The sequence below is a fragment of the Urocampus carinirostris genome, unplaced genomic scaffold (genome assembly GCF_059441175.1).
Source record: "Urocampus carinirostris isolate Australia breed hairy pipefish unplaced genomic scaffold, RoL_Ucar_1.0 HiC_scaffold_32, whole genome shotgun sequence".
In the NCBI taxonomy this organism is placed as follows: domain Eukaryota; kingdom Metazoa; phylum Chordata; class Actinopteri; order Syngnathiformes; family Syngnathidae; genus Urocampus; species Urocampus carinirostris.
Genome location: NW_028283139.1, coordinates 262,417 through 277,299, shown reverse-complemented (window position 1 = coordinate 277,299; position 14,883 = coordinate 262,417). Strand labels below are relative to the sequence as shown.

At 40.5% G+C, this 14,883-nt stretch overlaps 1 protein-coding gene across 3 annotated transcripts in view; it reads right to left on the bottom strand.

The window, feature by feature from the left end:
* Positions 1-9,928: 9,928 nt before the first annotated feature.
* The window catches only part of LOC148345713 (uncharacterized), a 74,660-nt gene continuing 69,705 nt past the window's right edge, over positions 9,929-14,883 (bottom strand). The window contains exons 4-7 of one of the 3 annotated variants that reach the window (XM_088325853.1): positions 13,653-13,800; positions 13,507-13,553; positions 13,227-13,348; positions 9,929-11,226 (exon numbers count right to left, since the gene is read on the bottom strand). In XM_088325853.1, coding sequence (XP_088181979.1) covers positions 11,112-11,226; positions 13,227-13,348; positions 13,507-13,553; positions 13,653-13,800 — 432 coding nt within the window. In that variant the 3' untranslated portion in view covers positions 9,929-11,111. Of the gene's footprint in view, positions 11,227-12,493; positions 13,124-13,226; positions 13,349-13,506; positions 13,557-13,652; positions 13,801-14,883 lie in introns of those variants that run through there. The other 2 variants (XM_088325852.1, XM_088325854.1) reach the window with 2 other exon arrangements.

Below are 14,883 nucleotides of genomic sequence, written 5' to 3'. Positions count from 1 at the left end.
CATGCATGGTTCAAAAGTTATTGTCATTATTAAATGATTGCTTTTTCGGACGTTTCAGACGCAGATAAGCTTAAAAGAGAGCTTTTCAGCCTGCAAGTCACACTTGTATGAAAACTTGCATAACTCAAAAAGTTGAGATTTTTTCACCAAATCTGCACTAAATATAGAAAATTCAGAAGATTTCCAACCCAGGAAAGCAAGAATCATGATTCTAGCATGCATGGTTCAAAAGTTATTGTCATTATTAAATGATTGCTTTTTTGGACGTTTCAGGCGCTGATAAGCTTAAAAGAGAGCTTTTCAGCCTGCAAGTCACACTTGTATGAAAACTTGCATAACTCAAAGAGTTGAGCTTTTTTCACCAAATCTGCACTAAATATAGAAAATTCAGAAGATTTCCAACCCTGGAAAGCAGGAATTATGATTCTAGCATGCATGGTTCAAAAGTTATTGTCATTATTAAATGATTGCTTTTTCGGACGTTTCAGGCGCAGATAAGCTTAAAAGAGAGCTTTTCAGCCTGCAAGTCACACTTGTATGAAAACTTGCATAACTCAAAAAGTTGAGCTTTTTCACCAAATCTGCAAAAATATAGAAAATTCTGAAGATTTCCAACCCAAAGAAGCAAGAATTATGATTCTAGCATGCATGGTTCAAAAGTTATTGTCATTATTAAATGATTGCTTTTTCGGACGTTTCAGGCGCAGATACGCGTAAAAAAGAGCTTTTCAGCCTGCAAGTCACACTTGTATGAAAACTTACATAACTCAAAAAGTTGAGCTTTTTTCACCAAATCTGCACTAAATATAGAAAATTCAGAAGATTTCCAACCCAGGAAAGCAAGAATTATGATTCTAGCATGCATGGTTCAAAAGTTATTGTCATTATTAAATGATTGCTTTTTTGGACGTTACAGGTGCAGATAGGCGTAAAAGAGAACTTTTCAGCCTGCAAGTCACACTTGTATGAAAACTTGCATAACTCAAAAAGTTGAGCTTTTTTCACCAAATCTGCACTAAATATAGAAAATTCAGAAGATTTCCAACCCAGGAAAGCAAGAATTATGATTTTAGCATGCATGGTTCAAAAGGTATTGTCGTTATTAAATGATTGCTTTATCGGACGTTTCAGGCGCTGATAAGCTTAAAAGAGAGCTTTTCAGCCTGCAAGTCACACTTGTATGAAAACTTGCATAACTCAAAAAGTTGAGCTTTTTTCACCAAATCTGCACTAAATATAGAAAATTCAGAAGATTTCCAACCCAGGAAAGCAAGAATCATGATTCTAGCATGCATGGTTCAAAAGTTATTGTCATTATTAAATGATTGCTTTTTTGGACGTTTCAGGCGCAGATAAGCTTAAAAGAGAGCTTTTCAGCCTGCAAGTCACACATGTATGAAAACTTGCATAACTCAAAAAGTTGAGCTTTTTTCACCAAATCTGCACTAAATATAGAAAATTCAGAAGATTTCCAACCCAGGAAAGCAAGAATTATGATTCTAGCATGCATGGTTCAAAAGTTATTGTCATTATTAAATGATTGCTTTTTCGGATGTTTCAGGCGCAGATAAGCTTAAAAGAGAGCTTTTCAGCCTGCAAGTCACACTTGTATAAAAACTTGCATAACTAAAAAAGTTGAGCTTTTATCACCGAATCTGCACTAAATATAGAAAATTCAGAAGATTTCCAACCCAGGAAAGCAAGAATTATGCTTCTAGCATGCATGGTTCAAAAGTTATTGTCATTATTAAATGATTGCTTTTTCGGACGTTTCAGACGCAGATAAGCTTAAAAGAGAGCTTTTCAGCCTGCAAGTCACACTTGTATGAAAACTTGCATAACTCAAAAAGTTGAGCTTTTTTTACCAAATCTGCACTAAATATAGAAAATTCAGAAGATTTCCAACCCTGGAAAGCAGGAATTATGATTCTAGCATGCATGGTTCAAAAGTTATTGTCATTATTAAATGATTGCTTTTTCGGACGTTTCAGGCGCAGATAAGCTTAAAAGAGAGCTTTTCAGCCTGCAAGTCACACTTGTATGAAAACTTGCATAACTCAAAAAGTTGAGCTTTTTCACCAAATCTGCACTAAATATAGAAAATTTAGAAGATTTCCAACCCAGGAAAGCAAGAATTATGATTCTAGCATGCATGGTTCAAAAGTTATTGTCATTATTAAATGATTGCTTTTTCGGACGTTTCAGGCGCAGATACGCGTAAAAAAGAGCTTTTCAGCCTGCAAGTCACACTTGTATGAAAACTTACATAACTCAAAAAGTTGAGCTTTTTTCACCAAATCTGCACTAAATATAGAAAATTCAGAAGATTTCCAACCCAGGAAAGCAAGAATTATGATTCTAGCATGCATGGTTCAAAAGTTATTGTCATTATTAAATGATTGCTTTTTTGGACGTTACAGGTGCAGATAGGCGTAAAAGAGAACTTTTCAGCCTGCAAGTCACACTTGTATGAAAACTTGCATAACTCAAAAAGTTGAGCTTTTTTCACCAAATCTGCACTAAATATAGAAAATTCAGAAGATTTCCAACCCAGGAAAGCAAGAATTATGATTTTAGCATGCATGGTTCAAAAGGTATTGTCGTTATTAAATGATTGCTTTATCGGACGTTTCAGGCGCTGATAAGCTTAAAAGAGAGCTTTTCAGCCTGCAAGTCACACTTGTATGAAAACTTGCATAACTCAAAGAGTTGAGCTTTTTTCACCAAATCTGCACTAAATATAGAAAATTCAGAAGATTTCCAACCCAGGAAAGCAAGAATCATGATTCTAGCATGCATGGTTCAAAAGTTATTGTCATTATTAAATGATTGCTTTTTCGGACGTTTCAGGCGCAGATAATCTTAAAAGAGAGCTTTTCAGCCTGCAAGTCACACTTGTATGAAAACTTGCATAACTAAAAAAGTTGAGCTTTTATCACCGAATCTGCACTAAATATAGAAAATTCAGAAGATTTCCAACCCAGGAAAGCAAGAATTATGCTTCTAGCATGCATGGTTCAAAAGTTATTGTCATTATTAAATGATTGCTTTTTCGGACGTTTCAGACGCAGATAAGCTTAAAAGAGAGCTTTTCAGCCTGCAAGTCACACTTGTATGAAAACTTGCATAACTCAAAAAGTTGAGCTTTTTTTCACCAAATCTGCACTAAATATAGAAAATTCAGAAGATTTCCAACCCAGGAAAGCAAGAATTATGATTCTAGCATGCATGGTTCAAAAGTTATTGTCATTATTAAATGATTGCTTTTTCGGACGTTTCAGGCGCAGATAAGCTTAAAAGAAAGCTTTTCAGCCTGCAAGTCACACTTGTATGAAAACTTGCATAACTCAAAAAGTTGAGCTTTTTCACCAACTCTGCACTAAATATAGAAAATTCAGAAGATTTCCAACCCAGGAAAGCAAGAATTATGATTCTAGCATGCATGGTTCAAAAGTTATTGTCATTATTAAATGATTGCTTTTTCGGACGTTTCAGGCGCAGATAAGCTTAAAAGAGAGCTTTTCAGCTTGCAAGTCACACTTGTATGAAAACTTGCATAACTCAAAAAGTTATATTAATTATAATGACTCAAATTGTATTTAATTTGTGCCCACAGAACCCTTAAAAGCAGCCAAGTTTTGACAGAATGTAAAGGGACAGTGTGTGAAAAAACTTGAGACACATTCAACTCCATTGTCTCAAAGCATTTTTCTAATGTGAGCTGCAGTACCACAATATCGCACCCGGAGGGCCCTCGTTAAATAGGCGCCCATTCATTTCCAATGGCTCAATGTATTTACAACGGGAGCTGCAGTACGGCAAAAATCCCACAAGATGGCACTCAACTCAAAAGTGCAACACCGTCAAATAGGTGCCAATTCATATGTATGGGAGCATTTGTATCAGAAAAGTCAATGCTTTGTCAGCCATAAAGAGACAGTGTTTAAATTGAAAAAAAGGCTTTTTATTTACATTGAATCATAAGGTTTTGTTTTTACTATTGCATGAAGAACAGTTGAAACAGCCACGTTTTGTCAAAAATTAAAGGCACAGTGAGTGAAAAAACGTGAAACCCATTTAATGACTTTGGCTCAAAGCGTTTTTTCAAATTTCAGGTTGCAGTGCCTCAGAAATGCCCCTGCTTGCCTCGACATAAAGGGACAATGTGTATATAAAAAGAAGTAATTTTACGTAAATTGACTCTGAGCATTTTTAATTGCAGCCCTCAGATCCGTTGAAAACAGTCAAGTTTAGTCGGAACTTAAAGGGACAGTCCGAAAAAACTTGAGAAACATTCAACTCAATTTTCTTAAAGTGTTTCTGTGAGCTGCAGTACCGCAAAAACGCCACCGGAGGAAACTCGTTAAATAGACACCCATTCATTTCCAAAGGCACAATGTGTTTTCAATAGGACCTGCAGTACGGGAAAAATCCCACAAGATGGCACTCAACCCGAAAGTACAACACCGTTAGCGTGCCAATTCATTTCTATCGGGGGATTTTGAAAAAAAGTCACAACGTTTACAAAGTTATCGTCATTATTAAATGATGATATTTTAAAACATTTTAGGCTGAGAAACGCATAATAAAGCAGTATTTAGTTTGCCAGTCACATTTTTTTAAATTTGCATAATTAAAAAGTTGAACTTTTTACACCATTCCTGCACAGAATATATAAAATTCACAAGTTTTCCAACCCGGGAAAGCAAGTTCAATGATTCTAGCTTGTACGGTTACAAAGTTATCGTCATTGTTAAATGATGTTATTTTTGGAGTTTCAAGCTGAAAAACGCATTATAAAGAGGTATTTCGGATGCCAGTAACACTTTTTTAAAAGTTTGCATAACTAAAAAAGTTAAAATTTTCCACCATTCCTGCACTAAATATATACCATTTTCAGGTTTTCCTACCCAGGAAAGCAAGTTTTATGATTGTGGCATGTATGGTTACAAAGTTGTTGTCATTATTAAATGATGTTATTTTCGAAGTTTCAAGCTGAGAAACGCATAATAAAGCGGTATTTAGGATGCCAGACACACTTTTTTAAAAGTTTGCATAACTAAAAGAGTAGAAATTTTCCACCATTCCTGCACTAAAAATATACAATTCACAAGTTTTCTAACCCGGGAAAGCAAGATTTATGATTCTAGTATGTATGGTTACAAAGTTATTGTCATTATTAAATGATTGTTTCTGTGAGCGTTTCAGGCTGAGAATTGCATAATAAAACATCCACTGGTGGCAGGCACAAGTCCTCAAACACCAGCCCGGGGTTCGGCCCACTAGTCCCCAAACACAAGCCGGGAAAACATCCACTGGTGGCGGGCACCAGTCCCCAAACTCAAGACCCGGTGCTCGGCCCACTCGTCCCCAAACACAAGCCAGGTCTACATTCACTAGTGGCGGGCACAAGTCCGCAAACACAAGCTCCGGAGTTCGGCCGACAAGTTCCCAAACACAAGCCGGGAACATCCACTATTGGCGGGCACAAGGGTGTTATCCATAAAGGGACACCGTGTGAACAAACCTGAGTCCCATGAAATTATATTGACTCAAATTGTATTTAATTTGTGCCCACAGAACCCTTAAAAGCAGCCAAGTTTTGTCAGAATTTAAAGGGACAGTGTGTGAAAAAACTTGAGACACATTCAACTCCATTGTCTCAAAGCATTTTTCTAATGTGAGCTGCAGCACCGCAATATCGCCACCGGAAGGCCCTCGTTAAATAGGCGCCCATTCTTTTCCAACGGCTCAATGTATTTACAACGGGAGCTGCAGTACGGCAAAAATCCCACAAGATGGCACTCAACCCAAAAGTGCAACACTGTTAAATAGGTGCCAATTCATTTGTATGGGAGAATTTGTATCAGAAAAGTCAATGCTTTGTCAGCCATAAAGAGACAATGTTTAAATTGAAAAAAGTATTTTTATTTAAATTGACTCATAGGGTTTTGTTTTTATTACTGCCTGCAGAACAGTTGAAACAGCCAAGTTTTGTCAAAAATTAAAGGCACAGTGAGTGGAAAAACGTGAAACCCATTTAATGACTTTGGCTCAAAGCGTTTTTTTTTAAATTTCAGGTTGCAGTGCCTCAGAAATGCCCCTGCTTGCCTCGGACATAAAGGGACAATCTGTAAATAAAAAGATGTAATTTTACGTAAATTGACTCTAAGCATTTTTAATTGCAGCCCTCGGAACCGTTGAAAACAGTCACGTTTAGTCAGAACTTAAAGGGACAGTGTGAAAAAACTTGAGACACATTCAACTCCATTGTCTTAAAGTGTTTCTGTGAGCGGCAGTACCGCAAAAACGCCACCGGAGGGCACTCGTTAAGACGCCCATCCATTTCAAAGGCTCAATGTATTTACAATCAGACCTGCAGTACGGGAAAAATCCCACAAGATGGCACTCAACCCGAAAGTACAGAAAAGTCAATGCTTTGTCAGCCAAAAGGTGATTACCTTTTTGAAATATTTTAAAGGGACAGTGTGTAATATTTACTGCTTGGTGGAAACACCTGTTGGTCTGGAGAGAGATGGACGGGCGCGCTCAGGCTGCACTTACCCAAGACAGAACATAGTCAACTCAAGTCATGTTTGTTTGTATAACCCTTGATCTATGATGATAAGGAGTCTCAAAGAGCTGCACAGACCACCGATTATTGCAAACCAGACTATTACGACACCATCCCCTGATCTAAAACCTACATGAGGGCAAGGAAAAACTCAAAAATAAAGAAACCTTGAGAAGATACTGCACATGAGGTAATCCCCCTTCCAGGATGACCAGGCCGCAATGGATGTTGCAATAACAAATAATACACTGAAGTTGTCAACAGGATAAAAAGGTCATTCATAAACTAGAGAATAGAATTGTGTGTTTAAAACTAGATTTAAACAGTTCCACTGAGGTTGCAGGCCGAATCTCAGGAAATGATGCAATGGTGTGCTTAAGGGACTCACTCACCAAACGAGTGGTACAAAAAATATGTCTAATATATATATTCCCTACTTTTTGACTTTCCTTGAGAAATGCTGAAAGAAAATAGGTGTTTTTTTGCTCCCATTCCTTCTACGTAGTTTGTAGTCTTCCTGGGACTCATTTCTGTCTGCACTACACATGACAGCAACATCTAGGGGACAGGACCAGTGGTGTCACGAGACGGAGTGGAGTGGAAGGAATGATCGGACCAGAACGGAGGCAGGAGGCAGGAAGGGAGAACTCAATTGCGTAACGATCCAAAAGTTTTATTTAACAAAATAAAAGTTGTGCAAAACTCTGGGACATGACGAAAAAAACAGTTGATTCTTCCAACTCAACTAAACAGGACAAGGCATAACAGAACGGACAATGTTTTAAACTAAAACAGGACAAGGCATAACAGACCGGGAGTGTGTATATGTAATGAGCCCGCACCCGCAAAGCCCACAATCAAGCCTTAAATAGCAGACACTCGATTAGTTGAACTGCTTCAGCTGGGCCCAGGGGGCGGGGCAGACCGGTCGCCAAGGCGACCATGACAGAGCCCCCCCTTTAAGGGACAGCTCCCGAGGTCCCAAAAAGAAAAAAAAAATTACTACCTCGCGCCCCGGAATGGTTCGACGCTCACGATTGGGGCAACCCCGCTCCCTCCTCCGAACACGCAGGAACGGGGAGAGGCAGGCGCCATCTGCGTCGGGCGGATCGGAATCGGCGCTCGGCAGGGGGGGTCCGGCGGGCAAACTGGACAGGCGAAAACAGACAGACAAACAAGGGAGTCGAACAGGCAGGCAGGCCGGAGAGTCGAACAGGCAGGCAGACCGGAGAGTCGAACAGGCAGGCAGGCCGCGGAGTCGGAGTCGGACTGGCAGGCAGCAGAGACGGAGTCGGACTGGCAGGCAGCAGAGTCGGAGTCGGACTGGCAGGCAGCAGAGTCGGAGTCGGACTGGCAGGCGGCAGAGTCGGAGTCGGACTGGCAGGCGGCAGAGTCGGAGTCGGACTGGCAGGCGGCAGAGTCGGAGTCGGACTGGCAGGCGTCGGAGTCGGACTGGCAGGCCGCGGAGTCGGAGTCGGACTGGCAGGCCGCGGAGTCGGAGTTGGACTGGCAGGCCGCGGAGTCGGAGTCGGACTGGCAGGCCACGGAGTCGGAGTCGGACTGGCAGGCCGCGGAGTCGGAGTCGTACTGGCACGCAGGGGAGACGGAATAGCAGGCAATCGGCACGGGAGTCGGGCAGGCAGGCATGAGAGTCGAACAGGCAGGCGTCAATTCTTCCCGGGACCCCATTCGAGGCACAGCAATGGCCACGACGGGCGGGCCGTGGTTCGAACGGGCAGGGAAGGTTACCTCTGCTTGCCAAACGGCGTCCTCCAGCTCTCCCCAAATCGCGCAGGGATCGTTCGCTGAGTTCAAATGTTGGCGGGCTCATTCTGTCACGAGACGGAGTGGAGTGGAAGGAATGATCGGACCAGAACGGAGGCAGGAGGCAGGAAGGGAGAACTCAATTGCGTAACGATCCAAAAGTTTTATTTAACAAAATAAAAGTTGTCCAAAACTCTGGGACATGACGAAAAAAACAGTTGATTCTTCCAACCCAACTAAACAGGACAAGGCATAACAGAACGGACAATGTTTTAAACTAAAACAGGACAAGGCATAACAGACCGGGAGTGTGTATATGTAATGAGCCCGCACCCGCAAAGCCCACAATCCAGCCTTAAATAGCAGACACTCGATTAGTTGAACTGCTTCAGCTGGGCCCAGGGGGCGGGGCAGACCGGTCGCCAAGGCGACCATGACAAGTGGAATGTTTAATCAGCGCAGTTTTTTTTTTTTAGAGGCGGCACAGCAAGTGGGCGGTTAGCGTACAACCCACAGTGCGGAGATTTAGGGTTCAAGTCCAGGTGCCGCGGGGTTTGCATATTCTCCCTAGGCACTCTGGTTTCCCATATTCCAAAGACATGCATGCATAGTTAGTTCGCCGGTCCAAATTGTCCCTAGATGTAAATGAGTGAGTGAGTTTCTTGATTCTGTGACATGCAATTTGGCTAGCCATCAGTTCATAGTTTTCTCTGCCCACTACTAAAAGATAGTTGGGGGGGGTTCGAGCACCCCAGCAACCCTGGTACTTTTGAGTCACTTTTGAGAACTGTTATGCACTCTACAGTAAAGCTTATTATGCTGAAATAAGCTTCATAATAGAGGGCATAACAGTTTAAATACAAGCGATTTGAATAGAAAAAGGCAAAATAAACATGTTACCTGCTCAAAAGTGTATTGTATACGGTGTGCATTACCGTTCGATTACATTCACAACAAACACAAAGACAGAATGCTTTAAGTTGTATTACATTCCCAACAAATGCAAGACAAAGAGGTTTTGGTTATATATTCGCCACTACATTCCCGAAAAGTGATATAAAAGTGAGATAAAACGAGGTAAAAATGGATATGGTAGCGAGAGGATGCAAATCTCGGCAGGGATGCATTTCTCGGCATAACACTGGCTCATATGGCCTATTAGATGTGACCGCTCCGGCGCACTGGCCTCTTAGATGCGGGTCTCACGCGACCGCCCTATAATATGAAAACTATTCTGCGTATTAGATTTTTTTTTTAAAGCAAGAATACAACCGAATTGTAAAAACAAAACAGAAATTTAAAAAAAGATTAAACAGTTTGGTAATCACATTTTTCTAAACAAAGCTCTCAAACTCAGATAGTTGGGCGTTATTTTAACAGCACTAAATTACTAACACAAATCACATACAAAGCATGTTAAAACAATATTTTAAAAATAACAAATGAAAACGTCCTCACCCTATTAATCCAAAAGAAACACAAGGAACATTTCTCATTTAATTCTCGTGTTTGTTGCGGTGTTTTGTGAATAAAAAAATTGCACTGAGAACTTCAATTTAAATTTTTTTGTGTGGTGGTGATGGGGGGCACCATAAAGCATTTGTGCTTAGGGCACCCAAATGACACTGCTCCTATGAGACTCAGGTCTGAGCATGACCCAGATGTGTCTGCGTTGTTCTACTGACTATTTTGCGATACATCTGTCATATGATTCGATCAATAAATCACATATAAACGATCACCAACCCAACAAATCTAAAAAATAAAGGGAAAACATGAAATGGGGGTGTACCTACGTCGCCTCGACTGCTCCGGGTTTAACCGTCATTTCGATTTACCAAAACCACTTCGTCTTCATTTTTTGGGAATGTAATACAACTTAAACCATTCAGTCTTTGTATTTGTTGGGAATGTAATCGAACAGTAATTTACACCCAAACATGCATTTCAGGTGAATTGGCCGGTCCAAATTGTCCCTAGGTGTGAATGAGCGAATGAGTTGTCTGTCCCTGTGTGCCCTGTGATTGGCTGGCAACCAGTTCAGGGTGTCTCCTGCCCACTGCCCGGAGATGGCTGGCCAAGTAATGTTTTTTGTATATCCCTTAATCATAAGTAGTCTCAAAGGGCTGCAGAGATCAGACTATTGCAAAATACAGACTATCATTGCACCATCTGATTTAAACATCCATTAGGGCAAGGAAAAACTCAAATATCTCAGCATGAGGAAAATGAAGAAACCTTGAGAAGGTACCGCAAATGAGGTAATCCCCCTTCCAGAATGACGAGGCTGTAATGGATGTTGCATTAACAAATTGTCACGTTAATTTTTTTTTATTTAAAAAAAGAAAAGTACAATATATAATGAAGAATAAAAATTTAAAATAAAAAGGTTGACCGGGTTGCAATGGATGTAGCATTAACAAACAGTACACAGATACTGTCAAAATGGTATATAGGTCATTCTTATAATTTATAATATAAGTGTGTTTTAAGCCTTGTCGAGTCAAGTCAGATTCATTTATAAAGCCCTTAATCACAAAAATGTCTCAAAGGACTGTCAGGAACCAGGAACGGAGACGGGAACCCAATTGCGTTAGTTTCTAAGTTTTATTTGAAAAGAGATGTAAGCTGGCACCCACGATCCAGTGATCGTTGATTGTGGGGAACAGGTCGCTTCGTGATGCGGAAGTCGCACTTCTCTTAGCGGGAGCTGAAGGCTCGCAGCGATTGGACGGACGGCAGTCCCGTGACAGGTAGGCAGAATCAATACGTCTTAGCGGGGAGGTCGATGGCCAGGGCAGGAGAGTAGCTCGTAAACATGGGGCAGAAACAGGTCGGAACCGAAGGCAGGAATCAAAACAGGAGAGTAGTCTTTGGTACTTGCTAATCTGGCGAAACACACAGGAACACAGGAGTACAATCGGACGTCCTTGTCTGGACGCTGACTGGTTAAGAAGTGAACGTCGGCAAATTAGAGAGCGCGCTCCGGCGTGCCAAACGATTGCCACAGGTGTCTTCACTTCGGCAATCATGACAAGGACTGCACAGGATTACAATTACACAACTAGACAATTCCCGCGGCAATTGTAAGAGTTGTGATTGATCTGGAAGATGATCCCGGTATGTATATATAACCCCGGTTGTTAGCATTATGAGTTAGCATAAAGTTTTTAGCTCAGAGAGATGTTTCTGTTATTTTTTACTTGGTTATGTGGGGGGACTCTGCCCCCCCACACCGGTACTGGCAAGTTCATTTGAGATGGGCCCACAACCGTTAGCAACAAGGATATGCCTTGTGGAGGTCTAAAAAACACATTCATGGTAAAAACCATAGTAATAACACTGTTATTACACTTTAAAAACTTTTGAAATATACATGTTCAAATAGAATGGGCCGTTCGATTTTAATTGGCCCATCCGGAATGCATTGAGCCCATTCAATTTGCTGAGTCGTTAGCATGTTAGCATTAGAATAATTTTGCAGCATGAAGAAGTTAGCATTTAGCCTTTAGCATCACTTTTTAGCATGTATCCGTTAACATAACTCATCAAATGAGGCCATTAGCATAATTTTTAAATATTAATTCGTTACAATATTGCCATTACCAAAATCTTTTTGCATGAAGTTAGCATTTAGCCGTTAGAATCACTCTTTAGCAGTTACCCATTAACATAACTCGTCAACACTGCAAAAACTGCCTCTAAAAAAACAAGAAAATCTAGCCACTATTGCAGGAAATTTACTTGTTTCAAGCAAAATTATCTGCCAGTGCAGCAAGAAAATCCGACTCATAAAGTTTTCTTGAAACAAGAAAAAAAAAAAAAGAAAATAAGATACCTAAAAATGTTATTATATGCAGTAATACTATTAAGTGTACTTGTCAAGTTTTTTTTTTGTCTCATTTTAAGATATTTGTGCTTGTTTTGGAGAATTATTGTTTAGAAACAAACTGGGTTTAAGCCAGGATTGCTCAAAAGTAGTTAGCATGAAGGTTACAACAAGATCAATATTCTTGTATTAAGTTGAAAATAAATTAGAAAATGGGTCAAAAACAAGATACATTTGCTTGTAATAAGTAATAAAAATCTTAGGCGAGGAAGTCTTGTTTCAAGAAATTCTCTACGTTTCGATATACTATACAAATACAAAAATAGTTTTAATGTGAAAATTACCATTTTATTGGCAAACCACAAACCTTTGTCATTATCACAAAACACAATTGACATACCAGTAACAAAAATACTCATTTTCTTGACAAGATCTTGAAACGTTTGTTGGCGAACTGTAAATCTGTGGGGGTCAGATGCATCGACATTTCGTTCTGTATACACGTGTACTAGAATGACAATAAAGTAGATCTGAATCTGAATCTAAATCAAAGTTATCACTTACACATGTATCAGTGAACTGTCAAACAGACAACACATTTTTTTGCCTACAGAATATAGAGTGCAAGTTACCAATTTCTAAAAGAGAACTGCAAACATTCTTTTTTGTCTAATTTTAAGAACATCAGTTGGGTTGTTTTTTTTAAATCAATGCTTAAACTCAAAACAAGGCAATTAAAACACACACTTACAGGGAGACTGAGAGGCCAAAGCGTAAGGGGTCACAAATGTTTATAACAGAAAAAGTTCTCAAAGTACGTCCATGGATGGGTGTGTGGGTGTGTTCCCGAGGGGAGGCAGCATTATACAAAGTTATGCAAAAAAGGCCATCCAATCACTTCTTGCTCGTTTGAAAGCTGGTGTGGCATCTTTGTCATGGATTGAGTCCCCCAGGACCTCAGTTTGTAGAAGGGAAAGAACAGAGGCCACACATTTAGGGTAGGTCATATTTAATACATAATAGTATGCAATTATGTAGAATACTGCATCCCCTAGGTACCTTTTGGGTGATGGGATTGCTTCGGTTCCAAGGCAGAGAAAGGAGTCGAGATTTTCATCCACCAAAAGGAGTGGTGTGGTGAGTGGCCTTCTGTTCAGGAACGTCTCGGGGTCCTCTGTGGGCTTAACAGAAAAACACAACATCAGTAGGACAGCAATCACATCCCTCCATTCCCCGACTAAACATGACAATTTAGTATGAACAGAATAGAGGACCAACAAAAGGAGCAGCCATATTTGAGAAAGTTTAGTATGCACTTATGTAAAAGTTTGTGACTTACCAGAAGAACATGAATGAGCAGCATGGTCAAGAGGTTTATTGCTTGCTCTTCTAAAAAAAAAAAAAATCAAATCAAATATTTGTCTCTCAGTATACAGAAACAAACAAGGATACAGATTCTATTGGTATTATGTTGGCTGTTCTTACCAGCTGAAAGTGACATTGGAGGTTTCATTGCCCTCTTGTAAACCCCATAGAGGCATAATCTAGATTTGAATTCGAGCCACCGCTCCCTCAGCTCTTGCACGTAGTTGGAGTTGTTGTTGTCTATTATTCGTCTTAGTTCATCAAGAACCTTTGGTGGGGAAGACACAAAGAAGTGTTGTATGGAAATATCCAACACATAGTAGTTAAAGCATCACTTGAAAACAACAATTATATGTAGAGAGGTATTCTGAAAAACTATGTTCCCCTTCCCCTCCTCCATTTGTGAAAATAATTCTATTCACACTGATGATAAAACGCTAATAGACAGGTGTGTTGCAAATAACATGCGAAACAGATGGACTATCAGATATTCTAAAGAAGGAAAAATCACACCACAATGCATAAATGCTGTTTTCCCTGTCTCCATGCAGAAATAAGATAGATAGATAGATAGATAGATAGATACTTTATTCATCCCCGTAGGGAAATTCACACTTCCAGCAGTCTACCCCGTTGTTTATTAACAGATTAACATGATGCCCTAGGGTGCTTGTAGCGGAGCGGATGACGTCACGCCAGTCCAAAAGTTCGACATTCCTGCGGCAGATGGAAATCTTTTCTTTGTGAAAATCCAGGGATACACGACCTCGTGTTAGCAAGTCCGCCTCCTCTCCGATTCCCCCCGGCTTTCGTGTCTCTGTTTAGCGACGTTGAAGCCGGATTTCTCCAGGTAGCTCCGGGTGGCTACACGTTAGCGTCCGGAATGCTAAACGTGAGCCACGTTTCCGCAAAACACAGCAACTGCGTTCCCTGTGCGCTTCGATGTTTTCCACCCGCACTTGATGATCTTATTTGGTCGTGAGTTCGCATTTACCATAATTGCGGATGGTACCGAAGACTTATAACGCCGCTAGCCGCTTCGCTAGCTCCGGCTGTCCTTTCACCATGGGCCCCTTCATCACGCCGGCACGAGAATTCTTTAGGGCAAGGAGCTGAAACTTCTTGAGTACACACATCTATTGTGCGCTAAAACCCATGTCCATAGGATAGAAGTAATCCATAGTGTAGTTGTCAAAACGGGAAGAAAAAACGCCGAAGATAGGAGCAGACAATAAAACAATTGGGCAGCTGCTGGAAAAGGCAGCCGCTCGCGGCAGCGCCGCTTTGAAAACCAGATTGCTCATTTTCATTTTTCAGAGAAAATACATGAAAGGTTTTCCTGCATGGAAAT